Source organism: Pteropus alecto, unplaced genomic scaffold (assembly GCF_000325575.1).
Source record: "Pteropus alecto unplaced genomic scaffold, ASM32557v1 scaffold484, whole genome shotgun sequence".
NCBI classification, from domain to species: Eukaryota; Metazoa; Chordata; class Mammalia; order Chiroptera; family Pteropodidae; genus Pteropus; species Pteropus alecto.
The window spans coordinates 59539-83083 of NW_006435778.1; the positions used below are offsets into that span (position 1 = coordinate 59539).

The 23545-nt window shown below is 43.0% G+C and overlaps 3 protein-coding genes and 1 pseudogene across 3 annotated transcripts in view; 2 read left to right on the forward strand and 2 right to left on the reverse strand.

Annotated features, from left to right (window-relative positions):
* Nucleotides 1-2900: 2900 nt before the first annotated feature.
* LOC102889481 lies at nt 2901-4034 on the reverse strand (annotated as a pseudogene).
* A 400-nt stretch (nt 4035-4434) lies between these two features.
* On the forward strand, nt 4435-12571 carry FAM183A (family with sequence similarity 183 member A). Its single transcript, XM_006911380.3, has 4 exons — nt 4435-4661; nt 7224-7283; nt 9336-9439; nt 12376-12571. The coding sequence occupies exons 1-4, from the start codon at nt 4535-4537 to the stop codon at nt 12484-12486; spliced, it is 402 nt and encodes a 133-aa protein (XP_006911442.1). The 5' UTR covers nt 4435-4534; the 3' UTR covers nt 12487-12571.
* A 1914-nt stretch (nt 12572-14485) lies between these two features.
* On the reverse strand, nt 14486-23279 carry EBNA1BP2 (EBNA1 binding protein 2). The gene is made up of 9 exons (XM_006911381.3): nt 23021-23279; nt 22856-22939; nt 22455-22624; nt 21823-21946; nt 20647-20736; nt 18970-19045; nt 18646-18739; nt 16879-17041; nt 14486-16727 (listed from the first exon to the last, which is right to left on the reverse strand). The coding sequence occupies exons 1-9, from the start codon at nt 23084-23086 to the stop codon at nt 16677-16679; spliced, it is 918 nt and encodes a 305-aa protein (XP_006911443.1). The 5' UTR covers nt 23087-23279; the 3' UTR covers nt 14486-16676.
* Nucleotides 23280-23312: 33 nt separating this feature from the next.
* Nucleotides 23313-23545, forward strand: part of CFAP57 (cilia and flagella associated protein 57) — a 53845-nt gene continuing 53612 nt past the window's right edge. Inside the window, exon 1 of the mRNA XM_025046451.1 lies at nt 23313-23436. The gene's annotated coding sequence lies outside the window, so the exon portion shown is untranslated. The remainder of the gene's footprint in view (nt 23437-23545) is intronic.

Consider the following 23545-nt stretch of genomic DNA (forward strand, 5'->3'; position numbering starts at 1 on the left):
GGTTTTATATCGTGGGAAGTTTTTCAATTAAAAATTCGATTTTTAAATAAATATAAAGCATTGCATATTTCCCACTTTTTTTCATTTCTGGAAATTTATATCTTCATAGAAGTTATCCATTTTGTCTAAATTGTTAAATTGATTGACAAAATCCTTTATAATATTTCCTTATTGTCCATTTAATGTTTTATAATATGTAGTAATGCCCCACTTTCATTCATTCAAAGTCCTTTCTGTCTTTTCTTCTTCTCTTTTTTTTTTCCCTTGATTAGTCTAACCAGAAGTTTAACCTTGTTGTCAATAATTCCATCAAACAGCTTTTGGTTTTATTGGCTTTATCTATTATTTGCCTATTTTCCATGGGTTGATTTCCACTCTTTATTCTTTCCTTCTACTTATTAATTTTTACTAAAATTTGCTCTTCTTCTTCTAGCTTCCTAATGTAGAAGCCCAGTCTGCCAATATTGTACTTTGGTTCTTTCTAATATCAATATTTAAAGATATGAATTTCCTTTCTCCCCATCCCATCCCCCTCCTCTCCAGTTTGCTGCTTCACAAATTTTTAGCTGCTTCATACTTCCTGAACCTCTCAGTCTGTGTCTCCTCAACCACACAATATTGTCATTCTCAGCTTGGGTTCCCCTTTCCTTTATTTCAGAAAGTGTCTCCAGGCGGAAATTTAGGGCAATTGTAGGGATTATCTCATTTTGTTTTTTCCTTTCTCTCAAGAAATCACAGGCCAGTGCTGCTTGTTATCCAATGTCTGAAAACAGTCATTTCATGTATTTTGTCCAGTTGTTTGCAGCAGGAGGGCAAGCCCAGTCCCAGTTACTCTATGGGTGGCTAGAAACAAAAGTCTTGGGGTTTTTTTTCACCCTATATTCTGCCTCTCCAATCTCTTTACCCAAATAGACATTAATGCTATACCACGTAGAACTGGTCTTGTACCATATAGAGTTGTTCTGCTTGCAGTTTTAATTAACAGTAGTATATTATAAATCTTAACCTTTCTATTTTTTCAAGCAATGTTGTTTTTACAGGTCTGTCCATATTGCTTTAGTACATCGAGTTTGTGGTTCTAACTGCTGCATAGTTGTCTCACCTACATACTATATATCTCCTTATTTATTAGATTGTTTGTATGTTATGAAATCGTAGCAATATTTTTCCTCATAAAGGTTTCACACATTCCTTGTTAGATTAATTCTTAGAGTTCAGTTTGTTGCTAATGTGAATGGTATTTTATTTTCTATTATTTTCTAGTTTCTATTATTTTCTATTTTCTAGTTGATTTTTCAGTTATCTGAGTCTCTGCATCTGATCCTAATTGAGAGGTACCCAGAAATTTCAAGAAAAATCTGCAACCACAGAGACTATATGAGAAGCTAGATGGTCTGGAATACTACGTTTTTCAGCTCTTTCGTATTTCTCATTGTATAGTCTCAGAGTTTAGAAGCACACTGAGCCCTGGAATGACCCAAGGTAAGCAGAAACAGCCCCAGAGTCACTGGGCTGGCCTGCACAGAGCTGGGCTGTGATATATTTAGAGTCCATATCAGGGCATCTGGGAAACCTAAGAATGTGGAGCTCAGGTGGACAGAAGATGAAGCTACAGCAATTCCAATCCCTTTTCCTTCTGAGACTCGGCCTAGCCAATTGCCCTGTGTGGAGGGAGGGCTGCTGGACCACTGAGCCCAGGCTGAACAAATGTCTGTTTGACTGAGACAAATATAGTCTTGCTAGTTGCATCAAAGCTAACAGTGTGGCTCCTTAGCAGAATGACGACTTTCTTCTGTTTTAGGAAGGTAGTGAAGACTTCAGGAGGCTATTTGAGCCTTGCTAAGAAAAGGGACCCAGGCATGGTTCACAATAACAAGTAACAAAGGAACTTCTCCAGCTCAATCAGCATGTAGCATGGTTACTGGGACAGCCCCTGGATATGCAAATAGCTCAATGTGTTTGCATTTCTGAATGATGTACGAGTTTATGTATGTAATGATATAAACAGAAGAAAATCACAGTAAAACAAACTATATTACATAAAGTATCTAGAGTAGTCAAATTCATAGAAAGAGAAGGTAAAATGGTTGCCAGGAGCTGGGGTAGGGGAAAACGGGGAATTGTTTTTTAATGGATATGAAAAAGTTCTGGAGATGGGTCTCACACAATGTGAATACTTAACACTACTGAATTATATACTTAGGAATGGTTCAGGTGATAAATTGTTTATGTGCATTTTACCACAATTAAAAGTTTAAAAAAATAAACTATAAAGTCCCCCAGTTACTTAGATTAGGAAAGGGTTATTCTGTCTGTATTATCACATGGGTGATATGGGCCTGAATGCCTTCTCAGATGTGAAACCCCAGCTGTTTTGAGCTAGACGTCATGATTTTTTTTCTCGGCAGCCGCTTTGAAGTAGAGAAGTTTCTTTCTTTTTTTTCTCCTTTGCAATTTTAATCAAAGTCTTGCTAATTATTCTTTTTTAACTCTTATAAGCACCAAATTTTAATATCTAACTCAATTTTGGGGGAAAGAAACACCATCAAGAACTTCTCTCTAAGATGTCCATGCGAAAAACATGTGGCAATGTCTTGGACAAAGCAATGATGTCTATGCCTCCAAACAATCAAATTCAAAGTCTAACAAAACAAAAACAAGAAAAGCCCACAAAGAAAAAAGTAATAAAATCACATTCTAGGGATTCAGTGCATTTAGCAGCCTTCTCTGTGCTCTCGTTATCCTTCAGCTGACTTTCAAAAAACAGGACCTTAGCTCATCCAAATATACATTTTCCATTGTGCTTTTTAAAATTAAAAATAATAATTACAAAAAAAGACTTGAAGGAATTCACTATCAATTGCCTGACACGTTTCAAAGTCACATGAAGGTCAGGAAGGCTATCTGCAGCACACAGGATGAGTGCATGTTGATCTTCGAGGCTGGGCTTTCTTTCAAACTGTGTAAAATACCCACAACTCGAAGTACAAAGGGACACAGACGACCTCCTTTGAGAATTCCACAGGACAATATAGGCACTGGAGTTGTTCTTCATAGAGTGAAAGGGCTTCTGTCAAATTGACGCAGTTCCCTTGTGTAAAACACTTCCCATCCTGCTTCAGTACTCTCATTGATAGGTCAAGAATCAGTCAGAAACTCCTACGTGGAATCTTCTTCCGGAGATATGGGGATTGGAACAGCCGTCAAATCATTAATCACATAATCAAACTCTCTGCCTTCTTTGGTGTACCTCTTCAGTGCTGGAACACAGTATTCTCTGAGAACCCGATAGGAGTCTCCTGTAAGATCATCCAAGATATCGCCACACGTTTTTCACATGTATTTCGTACATCCGTCAATCACCATTTGGTCAATCTCTACCATAGTGGCCATCTTTGGTTTCAGTTTGACTACTTCATGTAATATGCCCCCATCTCCACCACCCAGAATCAGCACGTCTTTGCCAGCGTAAGCCTCTTTATCACTGCCTATGATGGCCTGGGTATAGGCCCAATCGCTCTCTGCCAGACTTACATCCCCACTCAGGATGAGAATATTTCCATATTGTTTTGAATGTAGAATTTTAATATTCTGATAAGGTGAATCTTCATCATACGCCACTTCATCTGTGTCATACTCAACCAGGCAGCCATCAGTACAGTAGGCCAGTATCTGTCGATGGCCCCTCCCCGAACTATGGGTGGTAATCGTTTCACCTGACAGAGGCTGTCCTGATTCAATTATTTCATTCTTTCTTCTACTTTGTTCAAAAGACCGTCAACTTCTTTGGCTTGCGCATCGCCGCTGTAACTCTGAAGGTCCAGCGACATCAAACCACGTGAGTCAATCCACAAGTTGACAAAGCTGCCGTTTTTGTTGATGTAGGTCACTAAATAGCCATGGTCCTGCCAGGTGTGCAGCGACTCGGTCATCCCCTGCTCCTGGAAAATGGACCGCAGGCCTTTTAGAATGGTCTCGCAGCCGGCTAGGGCGCCCAGCAGGAAGTCGAGCGTGCTGTGTTGCGCTGCTGTCATAGTGAGACCCGGCCCTGAGGCGGGCCTGAGGGAGGCGGCTATGGGAGACGGAAGGGGATGAAGAGGGCCGCGCCGGGGCTCGGGTTGCGGCCGGCGGGGAATGCCTAAAGTGGGAGAAGTTTCTGACTCCTTCCAAAATCTTTTTTAGAAAACTGTTGGCCAAGGTGAGGTCCAATCATAAATTCATTACCGCCTGGGTGGGCCACTGGATGGCGAGTCCTTTTCTGGCCGTCTCCAGGGGCCGTCCCAGTAACCACGCTTCATCTAGAAAAGCTGCAGAAGGTGAGCTCTGCTCTCCAAGGGGGCGGGACCTGGAATAAGATCTGGGAGGGGTTACGGACGGGTGGGAGTGACGTCTGAGGAAGGAGGGTAATCTAGGACGCTGTTGCCTGGAGACCGCCTGGTGCAACGTTGCCTGGAGACGGCTGGTGGTCCCGCACTAGGCGAGAGTCGAGAGGGCTGTTAGAGGAAGCCGAGCCAGACCCAGCAGGGCCAAGGCCATGGCCGGACGGCAAAAGGTGATAGCAGATGAAGTCCATCAGAACCAGATCTTGCGGGAATTGTACCTCAAAGAACTACGAACCCAGAAACTCTACACGCAGTATCACGTGAATCCCCTGCGCAAGGGTGAGGGGCGCCACTGGGTGAAGGAAGGGAAGAGGGTGGCTCCCGGGACCAACGAGTCATCTGGGGTGCTGGGCAGAGGGAGGCGGGGTTGGGGCGGAGTACAGTAGGAGGCGCCTTCTCTGACCGAGCCCCACTTCCTAGACTTCGGGAACTCCGACTTTTAGCGGGGGTTAGGAGTGTCTCGCCGTACATCACATCAAATATATTAGATACATTAAACTGCTTTTTATAATTTTGCTTCTGAACTAATTATATTTGGCAGGGTTTTATGATTTGTTATGTTTTGTTTGTGGTTTTGTTTTTAATAAGCTTAAGTTTAAGGTTTTTTTCAGGCTTCTAATAATTGTCCTAGACCTTTGGAAAGTTCAGGGGTAGTAGACTCAGGGCCCATAGTGTCCCCTGATAAAACGGCCCAACCCTCCACTCCTCACTGCACATTCCTTGGGCGGTTTTATCTGGTCCTGTAACATCAGCTCCTCCCCAACACCATCAAGGCTCAAATGGAGCCCCAGACCCATGGGCCCAAACACCTGCCAGCTCCCTTCCCCTGGAATACCCATGGGTATCTCAGACTCACTAGTTCCAAAACTAGGCACATCTCACCCTATTCTCCCACCTGCAGCTACTCTGGAATATCTTTTCTTAAAAGAGTACCACAACTATTCACTCTCCAAAGTTAGAAGCCTAGGAGTCATCCCCAGTCTCTCTCTCCTTCACTCACACATCTAAGTCATCGCAGTCCTGGTTAACATTTCTCTCATCTGCCCCTTCCCATGTCCCTACCTCAGTAAAAGACACCATCATGCATGTGTAGGCATAGCTACCTCTCTTCACTTAATTCTGACCTCTAAATAGCACCTGAGTCTGCCTCTCTCTCCATCCTCACCCCCAAGGCTCAGCAGAGCCATTCTCCCTTCTGCCTAGATTGATCTGATGGACTCCTAACTATTCTTTTCCTCTAAGCATCCCCCAACCCATCCCCTGCACCACTGCTGGCTACAGCTATCCTAATAGGTGAGTTTGATCCTGCCATTCCTCTGTAAAAGCCTCAGTGGCTCCACAGCTTCTGGGGTGAGGTTTGAACAGAACTGTACAGAAGACCCTTGTGGATCTGGCTCTGCTGCCCACCCAGCTTCATCCCCATTCCCCTCCTTTAAGAAATATTTTGATACTTGCTTTGCAGCAACTATATACACGCTTCTCTCTTACCATTCAATAAACATAGTAAAATATATAGTTGTTGATTACAACAGTCAAGCAAAATAGCATACCCGTCTTCTCACATAGTTACCATGTGTGTGTGTGGTGAGAGCACAGAAAATATGATGTCTTCACTTTCCTTACAACTTAACCTGGTTCTCCACTGGATTCCTCAACCACTAATTTCAGGAAAACAAATTAATGTCAAATTTTGTTTAAACTTGGTCCATTCCAATAATTCAAATAATCGCTCAGTCAGCCTTCAGAATTTCCAGGAAAAGTGCTGATCTCACAGCTTGTGTCCCTTGGGCACCTGATTAATATGATCCATTGTGGTACAGTGAGAAAATATTAAAACTTGTATTTATGTTTACTTTTATGTAAAAAGAAAGGAAATATGCTTTGCTAATATATTGATAATCATACATAGAGACTATGTAAATATACATATAATATACACATATTAGCAATGCATGCTCAGAAGTTTTTTTACTGATAGGAGTTGGAGATAAAATCACTTTGGTGACCATTGGTTCTTTCTGGCCTCTGCTCATTTCCTACCACTCTCTACCTAGCTCACTCCTCTTGAATTACTCTGGCCATTTGCATGTTTCTCAAACTCACCAAGGTCACTCTCAGATTCTTCTCTCACTTTATTCAGGACAGTGTTCTAATGCATCTCCTTAGAGACACATCACTCATAGCCCCACCCCACCGTCAGCTCTCTATGCACAGCACCTGCTTTACTATTCTGCATCACTTATATTTGCCAGAAATTATGTATTTGTATGTTTTCTGTCACCACAAATAGAATGGAAGTTCAGGGAGTATAGGAACCTTTGTTTAACAGCCCAGACCCATCAGTTCACCAGTAATTATGACCTGAGTGTGTGTCCGTGGATTCTGTACCTCTGTTATCACATGGCTTCCTGGGAATATATCACTATCTAACATTTTTTGCCTGCCTGGTATGTCTATATCTCTGCAGGCCAGTGCTGGCCAAGAGAAAATTCTACAATGATTAAAATATACTATATCTCTGCTGCCCAAAATGGTAGCCATTAGCCACATGAGGCTTTAGAGCATTTGAAATGTAGCTCCTATGACTTAGAAATCAATTTTAATTGTATTTAATTTTAATGATTCAAATTCAAGTAGCCACATGTGGCTAATGACCACCAAACTGGACATTGTCACTCTAGACTGTGAGGTCCTCAAAGGTCTTATTCTGTAGTGCCCAACATAAGACCTGAAATGTGACACACTGAGAAAATGCTAAATGAGTGTCTGGTTTAAGGTGAGTCTTAAAGAGGGCAGGGAGTTAGTGTTTAAACTTGAACCTGTGATGCTGTTTTTCTCTAGTTCACACGATCACCAGAAAGCCCATGTCTTGGCACGATAACCTGGAGGAACCTGAAGATGGTAAGTCCTGGGGCTTGAGAACAACAATGAGCTACAGCACACAGAGGCAGATGGCTGGAGAGACCTCTCAGGGTGGTATTACCTTGGGGCAAACATCGGTCCTCTGCTTTGATCATCTGAAAACTGGACTCATGATAACTAAGCTCATAAGAGACTGACATATTCAACCATGCTGCCAGTTTATTAACTCCTTAGCCAACAAATATGTTCCAAATGGCCTTCACGTTGTATTCATTCATTCATCAAACATTTAGCTGTTACAAGCTCATGTTCTCAAGTCATACTGAGTTCAAATCCTGATTCTGCCACTCATTAACTATGATTTGGGGCAAGTTTTTAAAACTTCTCTGAGCTTATCACCTAGGATTGTTGTGAGAATAAACAAAATAATGCAAGTGCTTAGAACAGTAGGTGGTACATAATGATCAATAAATGTTAGTTAATATTATTTTCATTATACTATGTGATAGTCACTGTATGGGGTGGGGATCTCATACATTAGTGAAGAAGACTAATAAATTAGGATCTAATTGGGATTGCGATGGTAACAGTATATAAAACAGGCACCTAAGTCAGGTAGCAGAGTTCTGGGAAGTCATCTTAAAGGAGTTGGTGACACAGTGAGAAGAAGTATGGCAAGTATAGAACTGTGGAAGGACATTTCAAGTTATATGGAAAGGCACAGATATGAGAGAAACCACCATAGGCCTAGAACTGTGAGTAGTTTGGCTTCTATGCAAAGGGGCCTGGGGAGGCAGAGCTGACTACTTCAGGTGAGCGGGGGCCACATTTGGGCATGAAGGAGAGAGTTGATGGAAAGGCTAATCCTTCCTGGAAGGATGCTCTCCTTCATCTCTACCTTCTGAGAGTAGATTATGATAGAGGAAAAATATAGGACATATAGGAGGATGGGGAAGGAAAGTGTGGCGTACAGTGCCGTGGGGAGGGGGAACATGGAGGGTTGCACAGCATACTGGAGACAGACACCTGAATAGACTAATCAAGAGAGCATAATCAAAGTAGGTAAGATTCTCATCAGTAGTGAAGACATCAGCCTACTTAGAATGAAGGACAGAAGTTGGGGACTTGTAGCAATAAGGAAAATAACAAGTGATAACGGTCTCGAAAATGTGGCAGGAGTTCAGTACTGGCTTCCTTATATCAAGGATGAGCTCAGCCAAATGCCAGTTGCCTTTTCACAGTCTTTAATTCCATTTGCAGACATTTTCCTGGGGTGGATATTTTTCTCCCATTTTACAGATGAGCCAAGCGAGGCCCAGGGAACTTAAGCCCCCTGATAAGCTAGTAGTGGAGGTCCAGGAATGTCTGACTACAAAGCCCAGATTCTTCTCATTGTCCAACTGCCTCTCTTAAATTGAGACTTGACAGGGTAGATATTGAAAATAAAAATGTTTTAAATCTTTAAGCTGCAGAGATACAAATATACCCAGTGTTAGTAGCCAAACTTATTTCGATACAGAAGGATCTAACCTCACTTCTCTCAGCCCTCTTCCTCACACTCTGGGCTGCAGCTACATTGGCCAAACTCACTATGGCCTCAGGGCCTTTGTCCTCACTGCCTGTAGTATGCTTTTCCTCTGCCTCTTTCTCAGACTTGGCTCCTGCTTGGCATCCAGAGAGGCAGCCTGTCACCATCTAGTCTGAAGTAGCCAGCTCTGCCTCCTCAGGCCCCTTTGCCTACTCCCTTCATCACAGCTCCTATCACTGTTTCCACCATGGAGTTTGCTTGTGTAATGTGCAGCATGTCCCCTGTCCCCACACCTAGACCACGAGCTTCAGGAGAACAGGGATCATGTCTGCCTACTCTGCTCTCCCTCCAGGCCCCAGAACAGTGCCTGGCACAGAGTTGGGCTCAACAAACATTTACTGAAAGATGAGTGGAAAAGGCAGACACCCATGTCTCAAGGCCCAACCAAACCTCTGAGGCTGAGTGCTGTGCCTCTAGAAAAGGATGTGGCCAGAGTAAAAAGCCCAGGACCACTTGGTTGTTGCAGAGCCAGAGTCCTCCATAACTCATGCCTCATCTCCCAGACAGGTTTCTGAATCTTATTCACCATGCTTCCCAGGGACCAAGGATGAAATACTCAGAGACACAGACTGAAAGCCACGAAATTGGATGGGACTCAGATCCCTTGGTAAGTGTGACTCCTTGACTTAGCACAGAGGCAATAGAGGTGGGGGTGGGAGAGCAGAGTATGGGCCAGACTGCTGGGTGTGAACTCTGCCTACGACTTACCAGCTGTGTAACGGTGGGTAAGTGACTCAGCTCTTTTATGACTCAGTTTTCTCAGTGTAAAATGGAGATCATACAGTACTAACTTCATAAGGTCGTTATGTGGAATGAATGAGGTAGGATTTGTAAGGGGTAAGAACAGCTGGCACATGGTAAATACAGTGTATGTTCATTAAACAAAGATTGCTGATGACAGACTGCCTCATTTGCCCTACCAGTAATCAGCAGGGTGATCTTGGGTAATTCACTTCATATCTCTAAGTTCTGCCCCCTTACCTGTGATGCAGGAGTCACAGGACTCACCCCATTTGATAGAAAGGGCGTTACTAGCTACTAGGAGCCTGGGAAATGTATCCTTCGGTGCATCATCACCCTAAATGATATAGGGCTCCTGTTACTACAGAACAAATGCAGACTTTTGAATAGACAACTTGAAGAACTTTCTGCCACTCTTGTCTTTTAACTCTGTTTATGTCTTTCATCACATAGAAAATTTTAATTTTTAAGTAATTAATGTACCATTTTTTTCCCCTTTACGGCATCTGTTTTGTGCCTTGCTTAGGAAAACCTTCAACACCAAGAATTAGAAGACAACTAACTATTCCTCTATAATTCCCCTAAATTTTCTTTTTAACACTTGGCTTTTAGTCCGTCTGTGTATTTTGTCGGTGATGCGAAGTTGGAAACACTGTTTCTCAGCTGTATGGAAAGTTCCTTCACTGCCTCGAAGGCACCAGGATCTTGCACACTCTGTGTCCCCACATGTCCTGCTCCTGCAGCCACCTCCTGACACCCAGACCAAACTCCCCAGGGACGCCTACTCATCCTCCCACGCAGCTCAGGAGTCACCTCTTCCATCAAGTCCCATTAAGGGACTTCTGGCCCTCACGCCCCACCAGGTAGAGTTGGGCACTGGCCCCTGCGCTTCTATAGCACCATGTCCTTCTAGCTGTTGCAGCATCAATCAACCCACTCAGTGTTTCAATGTAACGTGGTGGCTCTGGAGCCGGACAGCCTGAGTTCTCTCTGAACCTCTCAACTTCCGTTTATTTACCTTAAAATGGGATAGTACTATCAATACTTCAAAGTTTGTTCTGAGGATTAACTAAGACAATGTAAATAGACTGCAAAGACAGTACCTAGCACATAGAGGGTAATTAGTAAATGCGGGCTACTATGATGTCCGTGAGGAAGAATAAAAAGGAGGACCAATGAGGTTCTTCTCCCAGCCCCTTGGCTTGTACCCTGTTAAAATCATTCACCGAGTAGTTTTCTGGTGTGCTCCCTTCCCTGAAACTCCCCACTCCCAGCAGTCCTCTTATTTCTGATGCAAGGGCCTGGCCTTCTTGCCCATTTATACAACTCCAGTCTGGGGCATGTGGCTCTGCCACAGGGGTACTGCAAGCAGATGGGAATAAGGGGCTCAGTAAGTCAGGTTTTACCAGTGAGGAAGAGAGCTAATAGCTGCCCATTTGCAACAGCTCCTCTTCAGACATGGGGCATCATCTTGGAGAGAGGAGACTGCAGGAGATGGGGCGAGGGGTTCCAGCGGGAGCCCCACCATTTATGTGAGGAGGCCTGAATCCAAGAGGGAGAGGTTGGGTTAGACAGCTGGAGAAGAGAGAAATGCTCAAAGGGAAATAGAAGAGGATGTGTGTATGTAGGGAGGTTAACTTATAGTGAATAAGGGGACTGGAGATTTGTGAAGGAACGCAGGTGAAGGTGAAGATAAAAATCATCCAACTTAGATGATTTAGCAACTTAGAAAAGTATTACAGAGCACTATAATTTAACTCGCTAATCTTCACTTTTCTAAAGAGTAAAGGACTATCTCCTTTAAGTACAAGGTGTACATGTGGGAAGGCTACATCTTTGACCTACACAATTCATGGCAAGCTCACCACACCATGACAAGGAAGGACAATGTAGCTGCCCTGGCCAGCCCTGCCCTGCATGGACCCTCCTAGGCCTTGCAGATAACTGACTGCATGGCTGCCAGATGAGTCATCACTATGGAGTTGCAAAGGGTCTGCAAATACACCAAGCCTGTTCATCATTATAAACTGGGGACAACACCATCAGATGGCACTGGTGACTAGTAATAAAGTAAGCAAAAACAAACAAACAAACAAACCGTTATATCCAGGAGTTATGCAACAACCCTAAAGGATAAATTATGCAGGAGTTTCAGAGTGATGTGGTTGGGGGCAAAAGGGGCTTCATCAGCCCGGCTTCACTTTGGACTCCCTGGCAGGACCTTACCCTGGACAGACAGAGAACCTACAACCCCAAAACAGGGGAACTAGGGAAACTACGGTTGATGAAGTACCGCTCAGCCTCTGATGTCCTTGGCAATGTGTTGATAGAGTATCCTCTAAGTTAACTGCACAGTGGAGCTTCTATAAGATTTATGTGTCAGAGTGCTCACTCTTCTCTGTGTAACTACCTCAACACACTCATTCATTGCACAAATATATATTGAGTCCCTAGTGTGTGCTGGACACTGTTCTAGGTGCTGGGACTAAGCGGTGACTAAAACAGACACAGCACCTGCCCTCCTGGACTTTACATCCCAGTGGGGAAGGAATCTGTAGGCCTCCAACTCAGGCAGTGGCAAGGGAAGTGCAGCAACTCTACATGGGTTATTCTTTCAGTCCTGCAGCTCTTTTGATGTCAATGTTGTCATCTTCATTCTACAAACCAGGCCAGCGAGGAAGAGCACCAGGGGCCATATAACAGCAGAGTAGGGCTTGATTCAAGCCCAGGTCCATTGACTTCAAACCCAGATTTTCCTCTTCCCCACGGGCTTCTTTTTGACACTTACACTCTCCTTTCTAGGTCAACCCAGAACGCAATGACCACAGGCTGAACCACTTCAGGGTCTACAAAGACATCACTCTGTACAAAGCTAAAATGTGGAGCCTGGGAGAAGATGATCGCCACAAGTAATTTTCCAGCAGTGGTGTCAACCATCTTTAATGCCCAAAGTGTGTGCTGTCCAGATCAATAAGTTACTTTAAAGCCTAAACTTCTATCCTGAGTCTCTCATTTTTCCTTTCTGCCAAAGTCTACTGGGTCACATCCTGAGTCTTATAAACTAGTGGGAGAATTCCAGTTAAAGATGGCAAACTGAGTGCGAACATTCTCTCCTCTGCCTTTCCAGACCCCAATAAAGGATAATAGAGGGATATAAAAGGTATGAGCCCACAACAGAGAGAATGGGATACCTGAGCATGGAGCCCATGCCCCAGTACTCCCAGGCCTCCTAGACAGAGTGGATGTGAAAGCAGGAAACTGAAAGTGGCCATTGGCAGGGGGTCTGCAGGAAGTCCCACTCCACAGACATCAGCAGCCAGGCAGGTAACATCTTCCACATTGGAGGGTGGTTCTTGGAGAATGGGAAAAGCCCGGGCCTCAGGGACATTAAGTAAAACACAAGTTAGAAATGAGGTGTGAGACTGAAAACAATGAAAATCTGGGAAGGGAAGGTTGAACCCCTAGCCCACACTCATATTGTAGATTGACCCTGGATTTGAAGCTGATAAAATCCTGTCTGGAAAAATACAGCAGCTCTTTAAAAAGACCTGGACATAGTACCATTTTAAGATCCTGTGAAAAAAGAGCCAGGACATTTCCAGGAGGTGAACACTGGAGGTGTTGGGAGAGTGACATACACCCGGGGGGAGCATAAAAGCTCCGTGCAAACCTGAGTGTCCTAGCCCTAAAAGATACTTTCATACAGTATGATGGGCTAGAGTAATTATTAATGACTACATGGGAATCTAAAACTGTACCGGCATCTCTGAACTTTATAACCTTTTTGCTACAAGGGATCCATGATCCAAGACCAGAGGGTGACCCTGTAATATCATGAAAAAATATTTTTTGTCCCTGGTTCTTAACACAGAGTTTCCAAATCCCTTGCAATTTCCTAAGTGATAGTGGTGATAAGAGTGTGTTTTTCTAACAAGATGACTCTTGGCTGTGTCTAGTTTCAGGACGGGGGCGCTATTTGCCAGAAAGACCAAGCCTTGATTAGAAACTTGGAACTTTCAGCCCCACCACCAACCTCTGGGGAAAGAAGAGGGGCTTAAGATTGAGCTAATCACCAGTGACAATGATTTAATCAATAACGCAGATGTCGTGAGTCCTCCACAAAAAGCCCTAAACTACAGGGTTTAGAGAGCTTCCAGGCTGGTGAACACATCAAGGTGCTGGGAGGGTGGCGTGCCCAAGCACGGCATGGACGTCTATGTACCAAGCCTTTAATTTATTAAGATGACTGCATGGTTTCAGCAAGCAGGTCACTTTGCACTGCTATGCAAATTGAAGACTGCCTACATATACTTTTTTTATATGAGTTGAATGTACAAAGTAACAGCTTTTTTTTTTTTAGTGCTGTCAGGAAGGTTACAGTAGAAGACATGGTTGCTCTATTTAAAGGAACAGACAAGCAGGAGCACAATGACCACTTTCAGAGCTAACTTTGTGATGAACAAGAATCAGAAGTTTAATCTATTTTATAAATTTATGCTAAATCATAGACTCTGCATATCAAGTAATCCACTTTCTATGCTTTCCTCAAAATATTTACATGATGAATTTTTAAAACTTTAAATGCATAAGAAAATGAAAAATAGCAACACTATTATTTAGTGGACTATAATTTAAAACATTAAAAATATTGAAAATTGGGGTGGCTCCATAGTATAGTGGTTAGTACGTCTGCTTTACACGCAGGTCCTGGGTTTGCGCCCTAGGTAGAGCCACAAACCATACCTGGGGGGCACCAGGCCCCAGGCCCCGAATGCTCACCGTGAGCTCGTGGGAGAAGCCTTTCCTTCAGAGATCCAGTTCTTAAGGGGAAATGGCAATATCCATAGGTCAGGGGTGGAAGTTGGGGGGGTGGAATTAAAGAGGGGGAAAAAAACACAATGAGAATCAAGTGTTTTAGTTATTCATTTATAAAAATAAAACAGTGCTAGCCTTATTTTTTCTTGTTGTACATAACATGGAGCAAGCATTGTTTCTATGCCTCAGCAAATTGTCTTAATCCTTTCTAAATTTGGATTCAAGTAACAGATGTGCAGGGACCAATCGCCAACAGACTTTGAAATCATTATACATCTTTAATTTATTTAGTGATTTGAGGACTGAAGAGTTTCTACTTTCTGCAGGTACAGTTAACAATGCTTGGTAACTAAATGTGAACAACTTATTGAGAAACTACTCTTATTTTAATTGTACCTTGATAACTGAAATCCATGCCTACTGGAACAAAGCAAAACAAGAACAGCCTGTACTAGGTAGTGGGAAATGCTAGGCTCCTACCTTTCCATGCACGAATATGACAAATATAGCACCTGCACCTTGGCTATATTTTGAAGGCTGGAATATTAGTAGTGATATAAATGAGTTATACAGAGTATATCTCTGAAATTAAGAAAAGTTATTCCATTTGCAAGTCTCTGCTATACCAAAAAGAAAAAAAAAAAAAAAGGAAGAAAGGGACATAGTTTCTTTTTTAAGTACTTAGTATTAATAACTTACTTTTGACCTCACCAGCATGAATTGCTATTAACCCACGTCCTCCTTTCTTAAAACTCTCAATATCTTCCAAACAGAATTCAAAGTTTCCAATTGATCCTGAGGCTCCTTATCTGAATTCCTACACTTTACTCCATTCACTAATATTATACAGATTGTCAAAAATAGGTCGGGGGAAAATACCTTGATCTTCTGAAAATATGACCTCTTTGCTCAGACTTCCGTTAAGTGAAATTAGTTTATTAAAAATAAGTTTATTTTTGGAGACCTAAAAGCACACAGTGGGGTTCAAGGAATCCCAAGGTACCAGAATGAAGAGAAAAGAAGAAACTTCTTTTAAGAAACAAAAACTATAATTCACATTCTGAGAGATATGATTGGAAACCACATCTGCAGAATAAGAGTAGAATGATCTGAATAAGGACCAATTAGAGAAGAAAGAATGCTTGGAGGACAAAGTAAAAAATGAAAGCTAAAATATATATTCAATAAAATGATTAGAAAAAAAATCAAGGGTCTTTCCCCCAAAGAGTAATTTAAATACAAACACAAACTTAGGAGATCAGAAGAGGTGCAACATTTGACAAACAGAAATTAGAATTAGAACAAAGAAAATAGGGGGGAAGTTATCAAATAAATAGTCCCAGAACCGAAGAGCCTGAATCTTTCCAAATACCCTACTCAAAGAACAAAAACAAACACACATCAAGGCACATCATGGAATAATTTCAGATCACAGGGAGAAACAAACCTTCCAGAGAGAAGAGTGAGAACTAAAATGGCACCATCTTCTCATCGGCAACATAGGAGGCTATAAGACAAAGAGGCACGCCTGCAACATTCCCAGGGAAAATTCATACCAGCTGCATTAAAGGGAATTGCAGAAATGCAAAGAAACAAAAATTCAACTCCTATGTTCCCATTCTTAGGAAGATACTAGAAGATGGTGTAGAGCAAAGGAAGCATAAACTAAGACAGGAAAATACGAGATCCAGGAAATAGTGGAGCCAACCTAGAAAGTTTAGAAAAGAGACAGAGTGACAGCTGTATGGCAGACCTTGCTTACAGCAGAAAAATTAAAAGATGGGCAAAGGATGAAACATCTAGAAAAAAATAACAATGTAGAAGGAATATAAGGTGATAATTATCTCAAAGAAAAACCAAAAAGTGTACTACAAAGGAAGTATTATCTTAGCACATCAAGCTCTCTGGTGATTGATTGGTCCTTAAGCAACCATAATGACATAAACACTAGGTATTGATTTACGTGAAATCATGATGTAATTGGGAGGACAGGAAGAGAAACTGATGACGGTGTCAAATCTTCATCTACCATAAAAAGAAGGCAATTTGGACTCAATGTCTACATTATTATCAATAAATAAAAGTATTATTTAATATGGAAAAGTAACTTCTAAATCTTTTAGTCTTAACTGAGTTTTCACCCAAGGGTGTATTTTTTTTTTTTGATAATTTTTTAGTTTATTGAATTAATTTTTTACAAAAAGAAACCAACCTAAGGGATTCAACTATACAGTGAGATCCCGATTCTTCATTCTTTTTTCTTGGTTCTTTGTATACAAAGATGCTGCTTAATGTGCTCTATTCTTCATTTTTTCTCTTGTCCGTTTTCCAGGTCTCTTCTACAGAAAAAGAAATACCACATGTGGTCAACAAAGCAGCTTGGCCTTCTGCCCCAGGGTCAGGATACAAAGGGAAAGACGGGGAGTGGGTAGGTGTGGGGTGGGAGAGGAGGCTGATCCAGGCCCACACCTGGCCCCCCGGCTCACTTACATTTGATCCTTTCTTTCCAGGCCTCTTGAGGCCCTTGCCATGAGCCTTCTTGGCCCGGAAGCTGGACACATCATCGTAGCTCTCACGAGTATTCCACTTGGAGCCTTTCTTCTTTCCACCAAAACCAAACTTCTGGTTTTTATAGCGTCGTTTGGCATTGGGACTGGAAAAAAGTGGTCTTACAAGTTACCCACAGCACTACAAATCCTGATCTATCTTACGGCTCAACAATGCCTTCATTGCTCTGTCTGCAAGCAGGCACTACTGTTACCCACAATCTCATCCTTGGCCCTACATTCCTACTTAAACTCCCTAGGCAAGCTCATCTATTTATGGTTTTAACCACCAGAGCACGAAAACAAAGCAAGGACTAGGAAAGGATCCACATACATTTTTGTGGCTCACCAGTTATCTTTGGAAAGCTTTCCATTCTAATTAAATCTTGCTAAATCATCCTCAGTTGTTTTTATTCCTTTCAGGGACATATACAAGCAGTTAACATTCAAATGTAATAAATCTTAAACCGCTCATCCCACAGGAATCTCAAATTCAGCATTCCAAAATCACATATCGTCCTCCTTCCCAGTCTGGTTTCATCTCCTGTATTTACGCCCTAGCCACCAGACTAGAAACCTGGGGGCGGGCCCTGATTCTTCCTTCTTTCACTCTCTACACCCACTTGAACTAACTAACGCATCCTGCTAATTTAACCTCTTGAATATTCCTTCAATCCATTTTCTCTTCTCTACCTCAATGACCACTTTCAGGTCACTGCCATTACGTGTCCGGACTTTTCTAATAGTCCCCTAATTGATTTCCCCGCCTCCCTCAGGTCTGTCATTTACACAAGAACCACTGTAATGTCTTTTAAACATAAATATGAACTGCTCATTATTTTGAGTAAAGCCCATCAGTATCTTCCCACTGCCTACTGGAAAAACCCAAGCTTCTCGACAAGGCAAACACTTTGCCTCTCTGACTTGACATAGGTCCCCCTCCAGCTACATCTCATCACTCCTTGCCTTATACTATATTCCCAGTGATACCAAATGCTACCTGTTCTTCACATCCAAAACTGCTTGCTCATCTCTAAGCTTTTGCTTATTCGTGTTCTTTTTTCTTCCCAAAACCTACATTTCTCCTATTCTCATGGCTAATTCTTACTTATCCTTCAGACTAAGCTCAGATGGGCCCCTCCTCCAGGAAGCCACCCCAGACAGTGTTAGATATTTCTACAATGTATCTCCATGCAACTCCCTAAATGCCTTATCACAGCATTTACTATATTATACAGAAATGATCCATTACGGGCCTCGTGTCCAGGAATGCATAAAGGCGAACTAAAAGAACAATTATAATATCCAACATTATCCCTTTTAATCTTCATAATACTATGAGGCATGTAACAATTTTCTTATTTTCATAGATAAGAAAATTAACATTTAGTAACTTGCTCAGAGCTACTCCCCAATGACTGGCAGAGTCTGGATCTGAATCCGAGGTCTGTACTCAAACATCACACTTCGAGGTGAGGAATCAACTTTTACTAAGCATTCACTTAAAATACGCCAAATCCTTAAGTCATCTTATGCTAATCTTCAAAGACTGATATGGCTAAAAAAAAAAACCATCACACAGTCCTGCAAATCTGAGCCACAGACAGCAGCTACACTCTCTCAACTCTGAGGCCGCTCCTTGTGGTGGTCCCTGCCACACTCATGAACTGCAGGCTCAGTACACACGACAAAACAATAAAACATTTAATACCCCTTCTTCGTCTGCTGGCCTTTAGCTCCTTCCTTCGAGCCCCGTGCAACAGGTTTCTGATCTCCGTCAAGGAAATCTAGTTTATCAGAGAAGCCTGAGAATAAAGAAGTATTTTGGTTAGCACCATCACATTTTACAAAACACTTAAACATCAAAAGAAGATTGTTGTTTATTGAATTGATATTAAGAGGCACATCTTGCTCCCCACATTATTCCCAAACTTTAGGTCCAATAGTTCCAAATCAATTAAGGCTTCAGAGCACTAGGTGTTAGAATTAGCAGGCAACCTGCTCCCCTACATCCTTAGGAGAGAGATATACTGACCTTTCTGGTATTTTTTAATGGCATTCATCATGTGCGTTTTCTCCCGCTGCCTCTTCTGAAGAACCTCTGTTTGTACCTAGAACATGGACACGGGACTGTTACACCCATTCCAAACCATCACTGCAAGTCTCCCAGTAAAAGCACTGTGGTCACCACCACTGAACGTCTACTGTGTGCAAGTCTCCCAGTAAAAGCACTGTGGTCACCACCACTGAACGTCTACTGTCTGCATTCTCCCAGTAAAAGCACTGTGGTCACCACCACTGAACGTCTACTGTGTGCCAAAACTATGTTCGGGCTCTAAGTACATTCTCAGTTTAGCTTCTCAACAACCAAGTGAAGCAGATCTTCTTATCATCCCCCAAACTAAAGCACAGTGGGAAAGTGCAAAGGTGAGATTCACACCAGGCTATCTGCATTCTTCCCCCATTACACAGTCCTGCCTACAAAACCGTAGCAAATCATGTTTAAGTCCACATCTTAAACATGAATCTGGGCAGATTAATTACCTAACCTACTGTTACTAGGTGTAAAAGTACCACCACCACCACCACCACCAACAAAAAAACCTCCCTAAAAAACAAAAGCTTTAAGGACAAAAGGAGATGTTATTACTCTAGGGCTGAGTTTCTCGTTCTCAGCACTACTGACAGTTTGGAAAGGGTAACTGTTGGGGGTAGGTGGCCTGTCCTATGCATTATAGGATATTTAGCAGCCTCTCTGCCCTCTGCCCACTAGATGCCAGTGAGGCAACCAAAAATGCCTCCAGACATTGCCAAATGCTCCCTGGAAAGCAAAATCATCCCTTGTCGAGAACCACTGCCCTGAGGTTTCCTCAAATTAGAAAACAGTGAACCAATAGGCCCGACTGAATTTTTCTTTGCTTTAGATAAATTGTCAATCCAATTACCCATGGTTTTGAGCTGATCGCAGTCATCGACCACCAGATCAATCCAAAAAAACCCACAGCTGCCGGTTTGCAGAGGACAGGTGAAATGACCAAATGAGGACAGCAGCTCAGCACCCCAGATCACAATGGTTATGTCCAAAATGTTGACAAAGTCTTAACATCCATGCTATCTTCCTCACACATATTTCTACTCATAACCCTAAAGTTTTGTGGTATGCCTGCTCGGATTTTACATTACAACTCAAACATTCACAGTTCAAATACACAGGTGCCATTTTTTTTCTCTCAGACTGGATGACAATCAATAATATGATTCCTTTAAGGACTCTATAATCATCCGGGCCAGTGATTCTCAAACCGGGATGCATAGTGGAATCATTGGAGAAGCTTTTGGGGGAATGGAAGAAAACATGCAAACTCCCAGAGATTCTGAAGCCTGGAAATCTGTTTTAAAAAATTTCTCCAGGTGTTTCTGCTATGAGATCAGGTTTGGGAACTACTGACCTAGATCCAACTCTTCACTGTTTAGATGTGCAAACTGAAGCCCAGAGAGGTAAATGACTCGCTTGCAGTTACCACACTACTCCTGGTGACATGCTGGCATCAAGGAAAGACTGTGCTCATGAATACTAGCATGCACTACCCACTGTGAGATAATAAACACATGACTGAACACATACGGGGCTTGGAACCAAATCAGACCATGGCAATCTGGCCTGACAAACACACTCAGCCTCATCCTATCCCCCGCGCACTTTCCTTCTCACCTTCTTTCCGTATTTCCTAAGTGCTCGCAGTTGCTTAGCCTTTTCAGATTTCTCCATGGCAGCCTGTTTAGCCTGCAGTTTCTGTCGAATCTAAAACACAAAATGAATGTTGTCAGCTTATGTTATTTGAATCTGGGATGACCACTACCTAGGGTGCACTGGAGCAGAAGGCAGATATTCCCAGTTCTGCAAACTATGGAGCTCAAAGGAACCTTGTAAATCATTTATTCCAAGCCTTGTGTTTTACACATGAGGACAATGAGGCCCAAAGGCTAAGCACTTTGTCCAAGATACCAAATGTATCAGTGGTGAAACTAGAACTTTAAAGCGACCGTCCCACTCCCAGTGTGCTATTTGTTCCATTATACAAAACAGCCTGTTCGCGGTTTTGCCAGGTGAAATTACCTTCTCCCCATCCCTACTGTGTGCAGACTGAAGTGAACCCAGCATGTAGCCCCAGTTCCCTTCTCCAATATACCACATAAACTCCAACAGGTATCAGGCACCTAGCCTTTTCCACCAAACATATACATTTCAGTTAAAGGATGGGGAGCTGTTAGTGTGAATGTAAAGAGGTGTGTCTGGGCTCATCTTTAGATTAGCTTCCCTAAGTACCACCAAGATAAGAGCTCCCTAAAATCCAGCTTATGACCCAAAGGAACTATTTCAAAACATCTTGGATTAGATTTTGGCAATTCTCTTCCTCCCAAAGTTAAATGAGGACCAAGTTCTACGTAACTCTGATAAATTATACTATATCTGAGCCATACACCAATCGCTCATTTTACAGAAAACTGAGACCCAGACAAAATAAATTGTCTACAAGTTGTAGCACTGCCCACTAGTAAGGACAAGAACTGTGTTTTTTCTACACACCATGCCATGATCATACCAACTAGAAAATACAAAGACCATCTTTATCCCAGGGACCACACTTTTTCCAGTACTTTTCCTCCACTTAATTGTTTAAATTAGGAAAAAGTTATCCTTATATTTACCTAATTGGTGGTGACTGGCATGAGTCTAAAATAGACAACAGAGATAATAACTGTCCTCTAACAACCAGTTCCCTATTTTTAGGCTTACTCTTTTTTAAAACATTATAGAAGGTAAGCCAGCTGAATATATTTAACCACAATGCCCCGGATTTCCAGAAAAAAAGTCCCTGTTTCTTACCTTCTGCATCTGCTGATCAGATTTGGCCATCTCTGCAAAATAATCAGTGGGCCGCTTGGTAGGGACTTTGAGCTGATGGAGGCGGGGTAATACTGCAAGCACTGCGGCCTGGGCCTGACGGTAGCTGAGGATATAGGACAAAGTGTGAATAATCTAAGGGGAAGAGGCCTTACATTCCTTCACACTGCTTCTCACGAGTTACCCAAGGTCAGAAAGACTCAACACTAGCAAGAACACACACACAAACAAAAACTGTAATAAAACCCCATTAACTTGGTATCTATGAGAAATTTAACCAAATGCTCTTTTTAAAAAGGGGGGCGAGGAGTACTGCTGAAAATAAATTAGTAGTTTAAGAGAATGGCCACTCTAAAAGTATAAACTAATGCCAATTATGAATTCTTAGGTAGTCACTAAAAAAGTTCATATAAGAACCTTTCATAAACAAATTTTTGTTCTAATAATGGAATGCACAAAAAAAACTTTAGCTCTTCTTAGTCAAAAGAAGCCTTCCTCCCTGCTCCCAGGCTTTTAAGATAACTTCTGAAAAGTACAGGCTCACCACTTTCCTCCTCTCCCCCTTCTCTAGTATAGGGACCCACAACTTCTCCCACATTTGAAAACATACATACAAGCTCATCTCCCGCTGGAAGTCATCTTCTGGATCAACAGTTTTCTGATCCTTGTTCTGAGATGTTGACTGAGGTCCACTGATTTCTGGCACCGGACCGAGAGTAACATCAAGCCTTTCAACCCATTCCAGATCCCGCTTGAATTCAGCCAAACATTGCTTCAGGCCATTCTACGAAATTCAGAGACTGAGCTCCTAAGAATGGAAACCTGAATATGTCTCTCCCAAGCCCAGGGTGCTAGGCCAACCGACAAAGTGCTAACCCCCAATAGCCTGACAGGTAATTGATCCTCTTGACAATGCGCAGATTGCGTCTTTCCTGGAACAAGAACTGGGTCACCCAAGCACAACCCTTGTGCTTATCTCACGTCCGAGAACCCCCGACCTGGCGCCCGAGCTCACCACGTCGTTCACGGCTTTCTTCGGCCCTTCTAGCACGACATTTAGGCCTGGCTTCAGAAGCCCTCGAGAAAACGCATCCTGCAACTGCAGGACAAGATCAGCGGTAAGTACTAGAGGAGTAAGGACTTCTCCCGCACCGAGCCCTCCAGCTCGGCTGACACCTACCTCTCGGTCTGTGACAAGAGAATCATCAGAATCCGAGTCCGAACCTGAAAGCGGGGGAGTGTCCATCTCGCAGCGCGCACGTCCAACACCTACCGGAGGAGGAGGAGTAGGCCAAGGCCCGCGCCGCAGGAAAAGGGCGCCTTTCCCCTCTGTCGCCTGCCTTCAGCCCCCTACCCTCACGCCGCGACTCCACGTGGACCCGAAACACTCTAACGCCAACTATTCACTACGGCTGCGAAACTTCCTGACAGTAACTTCCGCTTCCGGCCGCAGACCCACACTTCCTGTTTGTCGTTGCTATAGGAACCGCTCCCGCATTGGAAAGTGTCCGGGTTGCTTAGGTTCCGTAAGAGTGCTACGGTAGGAGTACTACCCCTGGAAACACGTGTGAGCTGGTGACTCGGAGAAGAGGAGAGGTGGGAGCGGGTACCTACCTGGGGGTCGTCCGGAGGAGCAGGAAGTCGCGAGGGTGCAAAGAAAAGGGGAGAAGCAGGAGTCTCGGGGAGGGGGCGGGGATGAGGGGCG

Excerpts from the sequence above, each read along its gene's own strand:
- EBNA1BP2 (XM_006911381.3), bottom strand. The coding sequence starts at position 23,086 with ATGGACACTCCCCCGCTTTCAGGTTCGGACTCGGATTCTGATGATTCT. Across the intron at positions 22,625-22,855 it reads AGAAAGCCGTGAACGACGTG|AATGGCCTGAAGCAATGTTT; the intron begins GTGAGCTCGGGC and ends TGAATTTCGTAG. Across the intron at positions 16,728-16,878 it reads CTGGAAAGAAAGGATCAAAT|AAGAGACCTGGAAAACGGAC; the intron begins GTAAGTGAGCCG and ends CTTTTTCTGTAG.
- FAM183A (XM_006911380.3), top strand. The coding sequence starts at position 4,535 with ATGGCCGGACGGCAAAAGGTGATAGCAGATGAAGTCCATCAGAACCAG. Across the intron at positions 7,284-9,335 it reads CCTGGAGGAACCTGAAGATG|ACAGGTTTCTGAATCTTATT; the intron begins GTAAGTCCTGGG and ends CTCATCTCCCAG. Across the intron at positions 9,440-12,375 it reads GATGGGACTCAGATCCCTTG|GTCAACCCAGAACGCAATGA; the intron begins GTAAGTGTGACT and ends TCTCCTTTCTAG.